Raw genomic sequence first — 15,169 nt, 5'->3', positions numbered from 1 at the left:
ACATCAAACACTAATTTACTATTATAGCTTCATGTAGTCTTTTGGCCATAGATGTACATTATGATTACAGTGAAGCCTGTATACTAATTCGGAACATGAGGTGTTTGTTCATATTGTTATTCAAACATTACAAATCAAGAAACCTGCACAAATTATTAAAATTCAACTGCCATGGGGTTCCCGAGTGACTCATCCAGTTAAAGCACTGCCGCTGGGAGCGCAGGATGAGTCATACAGCTTGGACGACGCCAGCCCGCATCCGGGCTGTGCAAAGAGGCCGAACTTTGCTGGGGACTCTGAAGGGGGCGTCACATTGACTGTAATGCTCCCAGGTTGGGGGATGGGAAACCGACAGGGATTCCTTCTCATCATCGTGCAACAGCGAACCCTACTGGCCAGACACCGAGCACATTCAGAGTGGATAAAGCAGGGCTGATCTCTGTTGTCTGGGATCGGTAGCCCGCCCACCTCTGCTCTTATATTCAGGGAAGATGGGAGGGAAAGTAGGTTGCTCATCATAGGTTATCATTTATTATTTCTAATCATTTTAGGATCAGCGTATCCTGTACCTCAGTGCAGGTTAAGAGTGACACAGTGGAGGTTGTTCCCAGCTCAATCCCCTACTCTCAAGTTGATGTAGAGGAAGTCACGTTGCTTCAGATGAGAAAAGAACTGGACAAAACGGAAGAACTCTTGCTGCAGGATGAAGGTACGTATGCAATCATGTAGCCCCAATGATGACACTATATTCCGTTAGAAGGAGTGTGTATTCACAAACAATAGTTGAGATAAGGAGGGTTACTTTTTGATTATTTTCCTAAGCATTCCTTTAGTATTAAACACATCCAAATGTATAAACTTTAAGATTTTGGGAATGTTTTTAACCAATCAGAAAAGCCATCATAAGAAGCCCTCCATATTTTTTTATGAAGAAATATTGATGAAATAAGTTGGTCTACATTCTACACTAATATAAACCCCTAAATTTTCCCGCATATTTTTGACAATGTTTAAATGTTTAGGTAAAATTCTATATGTTTAACACTTGGCTAATATATAAACCTTTAAACTATTTTCACCTCTAGTCGGGATAGCACACAGCGGAAGTCCTTTCTTTTGTGATTGTAAAAAAATATTTTCTTCATTGTGATTTTTTCATTAATTAGTTTCCCTGAGAAAAACAAAACATTTGTTTAGATCATGGCAGAGCAAACATTTTCATTTCGAATTATTATTTGGGGGAGATTTAATTAAGAATTAGAGCAACTGCGTTATTTTCCATGTTCTATAATAACTTTTAGTTAAATTTTCCGAAGGCACAGTTATGCACTGGTGGTCAAAATGATGTGCCATCAGTCTTGAAACAGAATGACTGGAAGAGGGATGTTTATTTTTCCTTGTTTCCCATTTAGACCCCTTACTAAAATATCGTATTTAGCACAAGTAACTGTTTTCTGAAATTGCACATCGAAAAGCTAATTAGAAACAACTTAATGCTACTTATAAGCACCTAAATTAAAAGTCAGAGTTGTTTAATTCTGATTTGATAACTTTACTCAATGTAGTTTATTGTTGTTCATTTATTGAACTGGATTTGCCTTTCTGAAGAAATTGCCATTGGAGTAAAGCCAATGTAACATGAGGCAACTGTAATACCAGGCAACTTCCAATTGCAACTTTTTTCAGGAAACTTAAGAGATGAACCAATAATATTTAAGGTACGTTTGGAGTTACTAAATCTGTTTTACAGTTACAGTTGTCAACTTTTAAAAACTTAAATAGTTGGTAAAAGTCAAAATGGAAGAAAAAAGAAAAGGTTTGCAGCTGCCTGCATTGTTGCAGTGTGTTTGAAAAAAGGATAAAAATGCAAAAAAGATAAAAGTCTTTCTAAAGGAGCTTGCCACAGAAGACACAGATGGAGTACTTGTTCCGTGTCAGCCGGAATACAGTCATCAAGGCTGATTGGAAACATGTACAGTGGGCTTAGGGAAGAATACCTCAGAACTCCACAAACTCAACAAGAGTGGGTGTCTGTATCCTCAAAATTTAAGGACATGTGGAACTTTCCACAATGCATTGGGACCTTGGATGGCAAACATGTAATTATTGAGCCCCCACCACATTCAGGCTCTCACATTCAGTTGTTCTCATGGCCCTCGTGGATGCTGAGCTAAAATTTTCATACATTGATGTTGGGACAAATGGGAGAATGAGTGACGGTGGGGTTTGGGCCAAACGTGGTCTCAGTTCAGCTCTTGAGAGCAATCAGTTAAACCTTCTGCCTCCAGAATGCCTGCCAGGGCAGAATAGTAAGGTGCCATACGTGGTGGTGGCAGATGATGCCTTTGCACTTAAACCTTACCTGATGAAGCCCTACTCACAAGCAAACCTGGACAAACAGACGAGGATCTTTAAACTACCGTCTCTCTAGGGCAAGGCGCTGCGTGGAGAATGCCTTTGGAATACTGGCAAGCCGCTGGTGGATTTTCCGGACACCAATTGGACTTGCTCCAGGAAAAGTAGAAATATTAACTCTGCTTTGCACAATTGCTTGAGGAGCAACTCCACCAGAAGTGTGCTTTACACTCCACCTGGAAGCACTGACCAAGAAGATGTAGGGATGGATCAAATAATTTCATTTATAATCAAACACAATACATTCATAAACCAAATAGAAACATTAAGTGAAATACAATATATTAATTTAAAGACTAAATAGATTACTTTAATACAATATATGAATCAATAGAATACATGAAAGTTGCCTCGTGTTACATCGGCTTAACTATTAGCCTGGGTACCTACTCCTATAGTAAAAAGTCTATCCTTGTATTGTCCTTGTAGGCGACCTCTTTATGTGACTAAAGATTTAAAACATTCCATTCGCTTGCGTGGTTGTACCTTGTACTTAATCACTTCTTCTTCTATATTTAGGTCACTTGGTTGTCAGATTTAGCATCATGTTGAAATTATAACCATGTGACCAACATTACATGATGTGGTTAGGTACCAGGGAGCAACTGCAACCTTTGCATGATAGATAACAAAACCTTCAAAGCTGCATTTAAAGTAAATGGACAATGCCAATAAACCACACAGCACATGGAAAGTAACAACCTTGCTAGCACTAATAAGAGTTGGACCATTGAGACCTTTTTATTGGTTTTCCATTTTAGTACTTGATAGTTTATCTTACTATGCTGTGGCCTGTTACCAGGAAGACACTGAGTTGTGAGTGATTTGTGTGCCTGTTCCATAGCTCTCCGTTACACAGGCATTAATAATAACCTTCAATTTCCAAGCAACTGAGAAAAATGTCTTGTTTACCCAGCCAACAAGATTATAGATACAAATGGAACCAGCTTGTTTTCACGCATCAAACTTGTAGATCATTTTAACTGAGCTGATGACTCTATGGACTTCATTAACCAGCGAGGAAGGATCAGATTTAATCAGTTACTTTAACGCATTCCCACTGCTTTTTCAACAGACCATAATATTTTAATGAAACTTTGCAGACATTAAGCATACGCAACGGTAAAGACCATACAAGCCCGTAAACCTTATTTATACATCTCTGTAACTTAAATGAAACACATAAGTACCATGAAAAGAGGGATTTACGAACAAAACTTTTATACAACAGCCCAGGGTCACTATTTTGAGCAAAAGAATTTGTGAGCGTCATGTTGTTGCACTCATTGCTATGATTTATTTTTATTTGTATTTTGTCTACAGTAATGCTACATTCTAAGTACCCTCCAGGTGGGATTTAGTTAGCTGTAGTTCAAAAATGAATACAGGGATCCTCATAAAGTATAGTGACACTTTACTTGTTTTGGAGAGTACTAATGCCTATTATATTATCTTAGGCTGTGTTCACACTGGGTCCATTTAGAGGGCTTGGTCCGCACTCGGTACGGTTCGGTAAGTTTAGTGTGAAGTGTGAACAACACTTGGGAACCATACTGTACTGAGTCCACGTAAAGAGCTGTTTCGGTTCGTTGGACAAAAGCTTGTTAAATTTCAATGTGAACAACAGCTGGACTCTGTCCTTTCGCACATAGGAAGCTAACTATACAGTTGTAGTCAAAAGTTTACATACCCCAATGGAAATTTATAATTTCTAGAAATTTCTCAAAAATAAAGAATTTTAGGAAAAATCTTTTGTAGCAAAAGTTTTGCTTTTGTGGGTGAGGAAAAAAAAGTTACAAGAAATAGATGTATACAATTATTTATTTCAGCAATTTCTTTGCAAAACTCCAAAAACACTAATTCAAAAGTATTCATACCATGACAAGGAAAATGAAATTAATAGCTAGTTGAGGCACCTTTAGCAATAATAACCACTTTTAAATGATTAGGATATTTGTCAATGAGCTTTTGGTATGATCCTTTAGTGATTTTTGACCATTCTTCAACACAAAATTATTCCAGTTCATTCAGATTCCGAGGACTTATGTTGTGCACAGCCTTCTTCAACTCATACCAAAGATTCTCAATCAGATTTAGATCGGGACTTTAACCATTCCAAAGTAGTTTTTGATGTGTGCTGTGGATTCTTCTTTAACCATTCCGAAGTAGTTTTTGATGTGTGCTGCGGATCGTTGTTGTGTTGGAACGTCCAGTTGCGCTTAAACCAAGTTTTGTAGCGGAGGGTTTCAGATGATTGGCCAGTATCTTTTGGTATGCTACGGAATCCATTTTACCATGTATTGGAACTAAATTTTCCGTGCCATTAGAGGAAAAACAGCCCCATAGAAGGATATTACCACCTCCGTGCTTGACAGTAGATATGGTGTTCTTTTCTTTGTACGCCTCACCAGACTTTCTCCAAATGTAACAACTATCAGCTTGACCAGATAGTTCGATTTTTGTTTAATCACTCCACAAAACCTTTGACCAGAACTTATAACCATCATTGAAATGCTGTTTTGCAAACTTTAAGCAATTGTCCTTGTGATGTTTTCCCAAGAGTGGCTTTTTCCTTGGCCTACGACCATTGAGACCTTCACGATGCAATACTCGACCTACGGTTGAAATGGAAACCCCAGTCCCACTTGCAGCCAATTCACTTTAAACACCTTTTTTTAAGTGTTCTTCTCTTAGCAAGCTTGTCAATACTGTTCAATATTGCTTCTGTAGACTGTTTCAGCTGATTTACAATAAGATTCATACATTATTACTTCTAGTTTGTAACGCTATATTAAGCAAGAACACAGGAGTTCATCTGCCTGATCAGCTAGTGATTTGCAGTAGGGAGGCCATATGGCTCTATTTTATTTTATAAGATGTAGGATTACAAGTACCAGAATACATTGTGATGTCAATTTAAACAAAATAATACAGATGTCCCATACTGTCCTGATGAACCTGGCGAAAGATGATGTGGGTACAACATACTTCTGGAAACTTTGCTACCAATTCAGGTGGTAACTTACTCTGTAATTAAAATACACATTTGTCTTGAGGTTTACATATGTGAACATGCTAGACTGAGCCCACACTATTAATTGCTTTGAGGTAAGAAATAATGCATATTTTGATGATCTAAACCAAGGTGGATATTAATACTGACGTTCTTTAACTATATAATCATGCTGTGGTTTTCTACCAGGGGAGATTTATTAAAACCCCAATTAATGTCACTAAGTGCAATAAAAATACATTGAAAAGAGGTCAGTGAAAAAGCAGGTTTAAAAACGTTATTGAGATCAAATAGATACATATGTTAAATGCTAGGAATAATTACTGTACGAAATCCCTGAATTCTGTCAAATTTGAATAAAAGGAAGGGAAGTTAACTAGAAATGCATTTTTTTATAAATATTCTAGTAAAATATTTTCTTTGAATCATGGAAAATGACGCAAGCTTTGTGTCCTATAATAATACAGACACTTTAATCTACTGAAAGGGAGATTGTGCAATGAGTGGGAGTTGTGGATTGTCTCTTTGGCTAATTCATGTGCAGTTGCAAACTGTCAGTAGTAGTAATTGTATGTTGTGGAAAGGTGTGATTGTTGTTAAGGAAGTATTACCTTATCCTAACTTGTTCAATCACCACACGCAAGCTGTTTTTGGCTGACACTGTTGGGTTCTTTGTTGTAAATGGTCCTAATTTACTTACCCCCTAGTCTTAAAAACTATTTGAATGGAGTCGCCCAAATGTATTGTTTGTCTGTCTTTTTATAAAAGTTTCGGCAGATGTGCTGGTAAAAATGGTTCAGAGGTTGTGAAACACTACTCAGTCTCCCATGGTTTATTTACAAAAATCACAGATATTTTATTGCCTAATGTAAGCTTTCGAGAAACAAAAGAGCTTAAGTGCCTGTGCTACCACCAGTGGTAAACATGGCGCACTTGTGCTTAATACACAAAAACTCACAAAAGAAAAATACTTTTTAATAATCCTACCAAAACACAGGTTGCTTTCCAACCATGAAGTCCAGCTTTCAGGAACACTACACTCACCAGTTACAATAGTAAGGGTCATAAAACCAGTTTTTTCATCTTATATTTTTTACCTCAGGTGAGATTCACTTACCTACTCATCCTGGTATGAAGCTTATTTGGATGATCAAGGATTGAAACTGTTTTTTTATTTTCATTCATCTACCCACTTACTTTTAAAAGGCAATTGCCACTGCTGCGCTCACTAGCTGGTTGAGAATGCGCTGCACCAATCCACAGCCTCCATTCTTTACATTCTCATGCAGGTAGTGGCTCGGCACAAGCAACGTGTCTGATTCTATCCAACAGCGGACTGAAAAGCAAGTCAATGCCGGCTTCTGTTAAAGTCCTGGTCGCAGAACTGTTCAAAGATGACTTGTGACACCAGCTTAACTATGCTTGGAACATCCATTCATGTCAGACCCCAATTGGAGAATCTTAAACTCCTTATTTAAAAGATAAGAATTTTCCTTGAGCAACATTTGTGTATTCAAAAACCTAAATTACAAAAATGATCAAATGCCTCACTCGGTTGATACCAACATTCTCTAAATCCCCACCTTTCTCCACCCTCTTTCTGATTCATCTGCAGCAGATGGGTTGGTGCATCAAATTCAGGTGATGGCATTGTAACATTTTAATTGGAATTATTTGTTGGGTGTGAAGACATCAAGTATTTGGCTCCACATCTTGTTTTTGAGATTAAGGGGTTGGTTTGAACAACTTATACCCTGATGAGGATAAGCTTCATCTGTTTTTTACAGCACCGGGCAGATCGCCCTGGATTGCATCAGTTACCTATTTTTAGGGGGTATCCTGAGATTGGATAAGTAAGTGATGCAATTCTTTTGCTGTAAAATCCAGCTATGTCTTATCCCGGCGGGGTAAAAGTTGATCAAATCGATTTCAGCAATAATCTGAGCAGTGAGTCTTAAAATGGCAAAAGATTTATGTCCAAAATGTTGAAGCTGAGCTTCATTGTGTTGTAACTTTATTTAAGCCTGAGCTGTAAAAACTGATAACAAAATATGTAAAAGTGTACAAACATGCACACATCCCTGAACTTCTGATTTATAGAAGCTTTAATGTTTCCTTATACCCCCTTTTCGGGTGAAATTGCTTGTAATTTGCTACCACCGAAAATCTAATTGTATTAACCTTGCCTTTATATATGATAAAAAACCAAACAAATCACAGTTTTTGATTTAAAAGTTTTTTAAATCCTATTTTGAAAACTGAGAAAAAGGCAAATTGAAAACAAGAAATATACATTGTACTGCAATGAATGTAGATATTTAAGTAGATATTTTTAGTGTGGCAGGGTGTCCCGTCCCTTTTGCTTCTTCCCATCTCCTCTTTATATATATATATATATATATATATATATATAGTGACTAAACACTGACAATACTTTTAAGTGAACTGACATTTTAAACAGTACATTGTAACTAAACAGATTTCATCCACATGCATAACAGTTTTTAAGTTATATGGAATGTACTAATTTAAAGGTGTGTTGTAATCCTATCAATACCTAATCTCTTAGCAAGAGAGGGATAGTCTGATAGAAATCTTATTTTGGAAATGTAAGGGAGCAATATGTTCCTGTGCTGTTTCGTAACAGTGCTTGTGATCAAATCATAATGCTGCCATGGAGTTATGTAATCCCTCTCATCTGAAAAGGATATAATATGAGTCACCCTTTGTATGAATGCCCAACCCCATTCAGGTTTACTGCATCGTTGAGAATGGGTGATACCATGCCTCCTTGTGTGGGTGTTGTTATTATTAGCAACCTGCAGTACATCACTGCAATACAGAAATGCAATACATCACCATAACGTGCAATACATCACCATAACATGTCCTAGAGATCTCTGTGATCTTGGTATGTTGTTGCAATATACTCATTAATGTTTCTGATGTCATTTTAAATATATATATTTTTACCTTTTCCAGAAAATGTTTAAATGTTTATGTTTGCAAGTATTCATTTTGATTCTGTTCTGTTGTTCTACGCATAAGCATAAAAAACGACAATTTTATAAAATGTACATATATCAGTACACAAAATTAAAAAAAAAAAAAAAAAAAAAAATCCTAACCAATTTACCATAATTCTTTGAAATCAAACTTACTTTCCAGACCCTGGGTACTCACCTACAACAGGCCCTGGCCATGCCACGTTTGATTAGAACAGCATCCAAATCTTCTCCATCTGGGGGTCTTCTGGGTGCCTTGTTGTTTTTACTTTGTCTTCAGCTCAATGTTTGCCTTTTGCTATCCAAGACTGGACATACGAATCCGGGCTAAACTTCTCAAGAGGGGGGCTGATAAGTTTTAGGAACTACAGAGCTGAGGTTCTTTCTATTGAAAGTGCAGTACGTATGGGTGTAACAATGAGATTTAGCTGACTGAAGCTTCTTCCACATTCCATTTCATCAGGAAAGTACCTTGGGAATAAGAGTTTAAATTCCTCTATTATTTCCTTGTAATCATCTTGCTCTGTCTGGGCACTATTCTTTGACTTCTGATTGGAAGCGCGCACTGTAAGTAACCTGCTTTTTAAGTTAGAAGCCAGGCTGTGAAAGAATGGACCTTGTCTGATGGCTACATCACATTTTCTGCCTTTGTGCAGTGCAGCAGTTTTAAATTCTCCTTTTTTTACTGCCTCTGATGCTAACACACCATGGGAGCCAAGTCTATCAGTCATACACTCAAAAACACAAATCTGGATGGCCATCTAGTGTCAAGTACTTTCCCAATTTTTAAAGTCTCTGCCTCTAGTCTTTCTGCACATTCACTGAGTTATCTCTGATTTTTGTGAGAAGCATGATAAAGTGTATACAGTTTGTCCATGAATATTTTAAAGTGGTTTACGTCAGCTCCTTCTTTGATTGTGTCATTAACACTGAGGTCCAAGCGATGTGCTGCACAATGCCAAATGACAACCCCTGGAAAAACATCAAGTAATAACTGAGCAACACCTGATTTCTGTCCTGACATGACTGCAGCCCCATCACAGCACAAAGCTACAAGACACTCACTGAGAATTTCCTGAGATATTCCAAATTTGTTAAGGCTGTTTAGTAGAGATGTGAAAACGCCTTTAGCTGAAGTATCAGAAAGCTCAATCAAACAGAGGAATACATTAGTTGGACCACTCATGTCACTGAGCTGCAATCTCAAATAAACAATTAGTGTTGCTTTCTTGCTTAAGGATGTGGGCTCGTCAAGAATAAGTGCTAGCTTAGGTTTGGATAAAACTATTGCAGACACCAGCCTTTTGTGCATTTCTCCAGAAATATGGTCCAGAATATTTGCACAGTAAATTCTGGAGTGCACAGAACACCCTAGGTCAGAACCATTCTGTATTTGCAGTTGAATATCTGTTTCAAAATCAGTAAATGGCCTGTTGAGTTTAGCAATTTTGTAGGCTGTACGAAACATTCGAGCTGTACTTGCAAATTGCTCCTTTGTCACTCTAACAATCATGTTTTCAAGATTGGATTTTTTTAGCATTTTCTATAAGCAGCCTTATGTGCCTCAGAATTTTTATGTTCTCCAATCTTCTTCCTAAGTGACATTTCTTGTTTTTCTTTAGTTTCTCCATAATGTGTTATACTGGAATTTAATTCCTTGTGTTTTCGAGGCACCTAGACTTCCAACCTCCCTGCAACCCATTTTTATTTTTACAACCCATCAGCCAAGGGTTCTTTTCCATGAATTGTACCTTCTGAGTCACTGTCCAGCACTCTGGAAGGCTGTCATCTTTGGTTTCATCAATACCTGTTGATTCTGGCTCAATCTCTTGTTCTGTTTGTATGTTGTCACACTCACAATCAGCTAACATGGCACTGCTTCTGGTACGCTTTACAGTGTCACTTTCACCGTCCTCACCACTGTCACTAGCAGCTCACTTTAAAAAAAAAATGAGTGAGTTTTATTTGAGATGCCATTATTCTTCTATTCTGGTGTTTTCCTCACATCTTATTAAATTAACTTTGCTCTTTTAAGATATCTCCTGTCCTGTCCTCACCTGTCAGGGCAAAAAATATATAATAAAAAATTATTCTAGGGAGCTCCCGAGTGGCGCATCCGGTAAAGGCGCTCTGCATGAAGTGCAGGATGCGCTCTATAGCCTGGACGTTGCTGGTGCGAGTCCAGGCTATTCCACTTCCGACGGGAGTTCCCAGGGTCGGCGCACAATTGGCCGAGTGCTGCCCGGGCAGGGGGAAGGCTTAGGTCGGCCAGGGTGTCCTCAGCTCACCGCGCACCAGCGACCCCTGTAGCCTGGCCAGGCACCTGCTGGCTTGCCTGTAAGCTGCCCAGAGCTGCGTTGTCCACTGACGCTATAGCTCTGAGGTGGCTGCATGGTGGGCCTGCAGTGTGAAAAATAAGTGGTCGGCTGACGGCACATGCTTCGGAGGACAGCGTGTGTTTGTCTTCGCCGCTCCAGAATCAGCACAGGGGTGGTAGCGGTGAGCTGAGCCTAAAAATAATTGGCCATTCCAAATTGGAAGAAAAAAGATAAAAACAATTGGCGACTACTAAATTAAAAAAAAAATAAATAATAATTCTAGCATCCAGACCGGTATTTCATACAGCAACTTTACAAAGGCTTTTGCACATGTCTAATTTATACTATAGTTAAAATAAAAATATATAACCTGTTTTATTTTTATTGCTAAGAACTTCACATCATCTTATATGATATACCTGGTATTTCATTTTTCATTTCATTTACTTTGTACTTGCATACATTCTGTTGTGTTTCTGTTTCTGATTAACCTTCCTGCAACCACTTATTTTTGCAATGTAAAAAATGCCACTTTTTTCTATAGATTTTTAATTCTTAACCCTGCCCTAAGTAAACATTTTGCAGTTTTCAAAAAAAATGTTGGTTTATTTTTTTTACCACTGCATACGTTTTTGTTGTTGATATGATAAACGCCTAGCCTATGTCTGCTTCAGGTACTGTATTTAACTTTAAAAATAAAATGTAAAATACACATAAAGTAGGATGTATTTCGTTGGCTTTGTGGATTAAGTGCTATGTTTTAACATACGGTACTAAATAGTATACATAACGATATGATTCTGAAAATGCTACTTACCAAAACGATGACTTCTTCAAGAGTTCAACATGGTTTATGCAATTTATGCAAGTCACAGCGTAATCGTATACTCACTGCACTGTGCTACACATCATTTGAAAATACTGTATCCTAATTAAACGAAGTGACGTCCCAATTAAACAACATAAATAGATTCGGGAAGAACCGTGAGGTTGCTATATAACAGAAACAGTGTGAGACTGGATGGGTTAGCAATTCATTCCAAGGAAAGTCTGAAGTTGGCCATCCAGAAGGGGGCGGAGTCACAGTACCAGAAGTCATCGCCTTAATGCGGTCGGCGATGTGGCAATCGCGGATTGGAGGAAAAGCGATTGCACTCGCTACCGAAGGGGGCGTGTCTGAGGGTAATCGGGATGTGGCGAAGCGATCTGTTCCTGTTTTATGGTTATGAAAGGACTGCTGGAGGAGTAAAAAGTAACTGAGTGTTTTGTCAGTCTAGTAATTGTTGTATTGATCATTATAGACGGCTAAAGATCCGGAAGCTGTCGCTACGAGCCAGCACCAACCCCGGACTACACTGCACTTCACCGTATTTCACCACTTGTTCTAAGAGCGCTCACTGTGGATTGGTGACCATGTTGTGTATAGTGTTTCATTGGATTATTGTTATTATTATTTCAGGACTAAAATCCCAGTTGGGTTTTGGCTGTGCAAATACACATTGGTGTGTATTGCCAGCCTTATTATTTAAAAAGCAAATAAAGCTTCTTTGACCGTGGAATTGTGTTGGGTCGTTATTCTACTGCACTGCATCAGTATTACACCGGTGCACTGCAAACCACTTGCCACACCTATTTAAGCAGAAATCTCGATTATCAGGATCCCGATTCGGCAGCGCTGACTGTATAGTGGATACATTTTAAAGGGCTACTTGAAACGTGGCGGAAACGACCTGTGAATCCAACCGATTTGAAATGTCACAGGATCACAAGTGTAGGGAAAAATAAAACTGATAAACAATATTATTCAAGTCAAATATGTGTTTATTTGTATAGCTCAGAAAATAATAACTTTAAAAGGGCAGAGCCACGTGCTCTGGGCTACAGCGAGATCAAAAACTGAGCACCTAGAAATACATTCAGTGCAGTTTTATAACTTTCAACACACACCCTTGTAGTGACGTCATTTGTGACCCATCGTTCCTCTATGTTCAACACGGCACTATCTATTCTGTGTAGCAACACAGCTAAACCTGCACAAAGACATTCATTTGCTTCATAAAGAGGCCCTCATATTCCTGAGCTCAAGTACCCCACCCAGCTCCTCAGTTTTATCTGTTGCAGAAAATAACATTTAAAAAAATTATTCTAATATAAAAACTATTACAAAATTTCTGCTCAAGTTAGATGGGAAATGGGGAATTAATGTATTGCCTGAAGTTGAATCTGACTCAAACCCAAAGGAAAGAACATTAAAAGCTGTGGAAAAGGTAAAACATTAAAGTTGAAATATTCAGGTGTGTGAAATATGAAAGAGCATGCTAAATATATTTAACAAGGACTGCAAACATCTACGTCTTGTATGCACATGTATTGAAAGCCTACTACGGTACAAGGTTAACTGACAGGGATATAAATGAAAAAACAAGTGAGCTGAAATCAATTTCATGTTTGTATTCTTGTCTAAGATCTGCTTTTGCAGGAGGAGGTCATTTTCGCTGACTGTTTGTCAGAGTTTCGCCGACAGATGCCAACGCTGTTTTCCCTGCTTGGCAGACTGAGGACTTTCTCTGTCAAAGATCCCCTTCTGAATTCAAGAGGAGAACTGTTTACAGATGAAATCTTTTTCAGGTAGTAGATGAAGGTGACACCATAAAAATCTAAAGCAGGTTAACACTTCAAATATACACCTGCCATCAAATATTGGGAAAAATTAATAATGCTGACTGGGGTATTTGTTGTCTGTTTTACCTGTTTTATCTTGGTATCCCTAAATAGACAAGATTCTCTTCTTCAAATGTGTGCAAAATATATTATGACTGTCGAGACTGGCACCACATTCAGTGTGCAATTGCAATTAATAGACCTATTTGTGGTAAAATAAATAACAAGTACGCTACCCAGCCCTCCAATTTTTTATATTTACAGGACCACCACATTGGACAATTATTTATTTAGGAAAACCAAGATATTTATTAAGAAAGGAGTCTGACTGCTGTATAACTAAGGCCCTGTGAAAATCGCAGAAGTTTTCTTTAAAATTCACGGCAGTGTCACGGGTAAAGCATTGTATTTCACGGAATGTGCGCGGAACTATTTTATAAATTATGTATACATGTTATTATGTTTTTAAACATCAAATATAGAGATAAATGCGCTGACATCAAAATCAACGTCAAAGTTACTCAAGCACTTTACAATAGCTTGTGAAACAGTGTTGTAATTAACAGCCTGTAGGTAAAGTGTATCTGCAAGGACAGCTTTCAGTTCTAGTACGTCAGATTCATGTTCACCATTTAGGTCTTGCAAAACAAATACAATGTGTAACCCATGCTGATCTTGGGCATCAGTCGACTCATCAGTGACCAGTGACAAGCAACCAGTCTGTTTTACCAATTCCATAATTTCCTGCTTGTAATGTTCGGCAGCTTTAGGTAAGTATTTACGTCTCAGCTGGGCTGATGAAGGAATCACTCCACCATTTGCTACACTCAGTCTGAAGAATTTATGTAACTTTTGGTTATCCAATTTTTCGAGAGGGATATTTGTGCAAACAAACTCCTGTCAGATCAAAATGTAATGTGTTTCGTGCTTCACGGTTTTCAGTGGACTTTTGGAACATGGAAGTCACAGTTTTTTGTTTCTTTGCATGTAAAGCAGTCTCAGTGCTGCTCTGGATTTCCGACTTTCTCTTTCGGTGAATATTTGAATTTAAATGCCTGTCAACAGCCGATTCTCGGTAGTGAGCTACAGTAATGTTGCTGAAAGTACAGAAGAGCTTACCTCCATTGCTGTGTAAAACCCATGCTGGATTTTTAGCCTTTTTAGAGACATCCATTTTCTTGTTTACAGTGTGTAGTATTTTAATATCCTGCCTAGATTGCATATGGTCACATGACATAATCACTGCACAGCACTATGTGTAAATACTACACGCAGACACACAGCAGAGCTGTACAGTTTTGTTAATTTGATTTTTTTTGTATGAAATACAAATAATAATTATGAAATAATTTATTTTTATTTCTTAAGAATATTGTAAAAATCGCAGTATTGGGCTAATTTCATGATTTCCGCGCAGCCTGTAAAATCGCGATTTACACAAGGCCTTATGTATAACACATGTCTCACCTCAAGTAATTCTGCTTGACTTCATGATCATGTTTGTATTCATTCTTTTTACAGACTTTATCAATGTATCAGAAAGATATCATGCAAAAAAAAAAACAATGCATAAATGACGTCTGGAGAAAATAACATACATTCTACTGTACCAAGGTTCTGTCCAGGAGTGGCTTCTGAAATTTCTTTTTAAGGCTGTGGGTTGTCAGACCTTCGGAAACCAAATGTTTAAGACCTCTGAGAAGCCAGGGTGACCTCGTATTAGTTGTTCAATCTTTGGCTGGTTTTGTAATTAAAAA

At 37.9% G+C, this 15,169-nt stretch overlaps 1 protein-coding gene across 1 annotated transcript in view; it reads left to right on the top strand.

Moving 5' to 3' along the window:
- Window positions 1–15,169, top strand: part of LOC131698902 (protein shortage in chiasmata 1 ortholog-like) — a 51,097-nt gene that overhangs the window by 11,591 nt on the left and 24,337 nt on the right. The window contains exons 5-6 of the mRNA XM_058993607.1: window positions 552–709; window positions 13,217–13,379. Of these exons, the coding sequence (XP_058849590.1) occupies window positions 552–709; window positions 13,217–13,379 (321 nt within the window). The remainder of the gene's footprint in view (window positions 1–551; window positions 710–13,216; window positions 13,380–15,169) is intronic.

This window comes from Acipenser ruthenus, chromosome 2 (assembly GCF_902713425.1).
Source record: "Acipenser ruthenus chromosome 2, fAciRut3.2 maternal haplotype, whole genome shotgun sequence".
NCBI classification, from domain to species: Eukaryota; Metazoa; Chordata; class Actinopteri; order Acipenseriformes; family Acipenseridae; genus Acipenser; species Acipenser ruthenus.
Note: the sequence above shows the minus strand (reverse complement) of the source record. Positions and strands in the feature narration are given on the sequence as shown.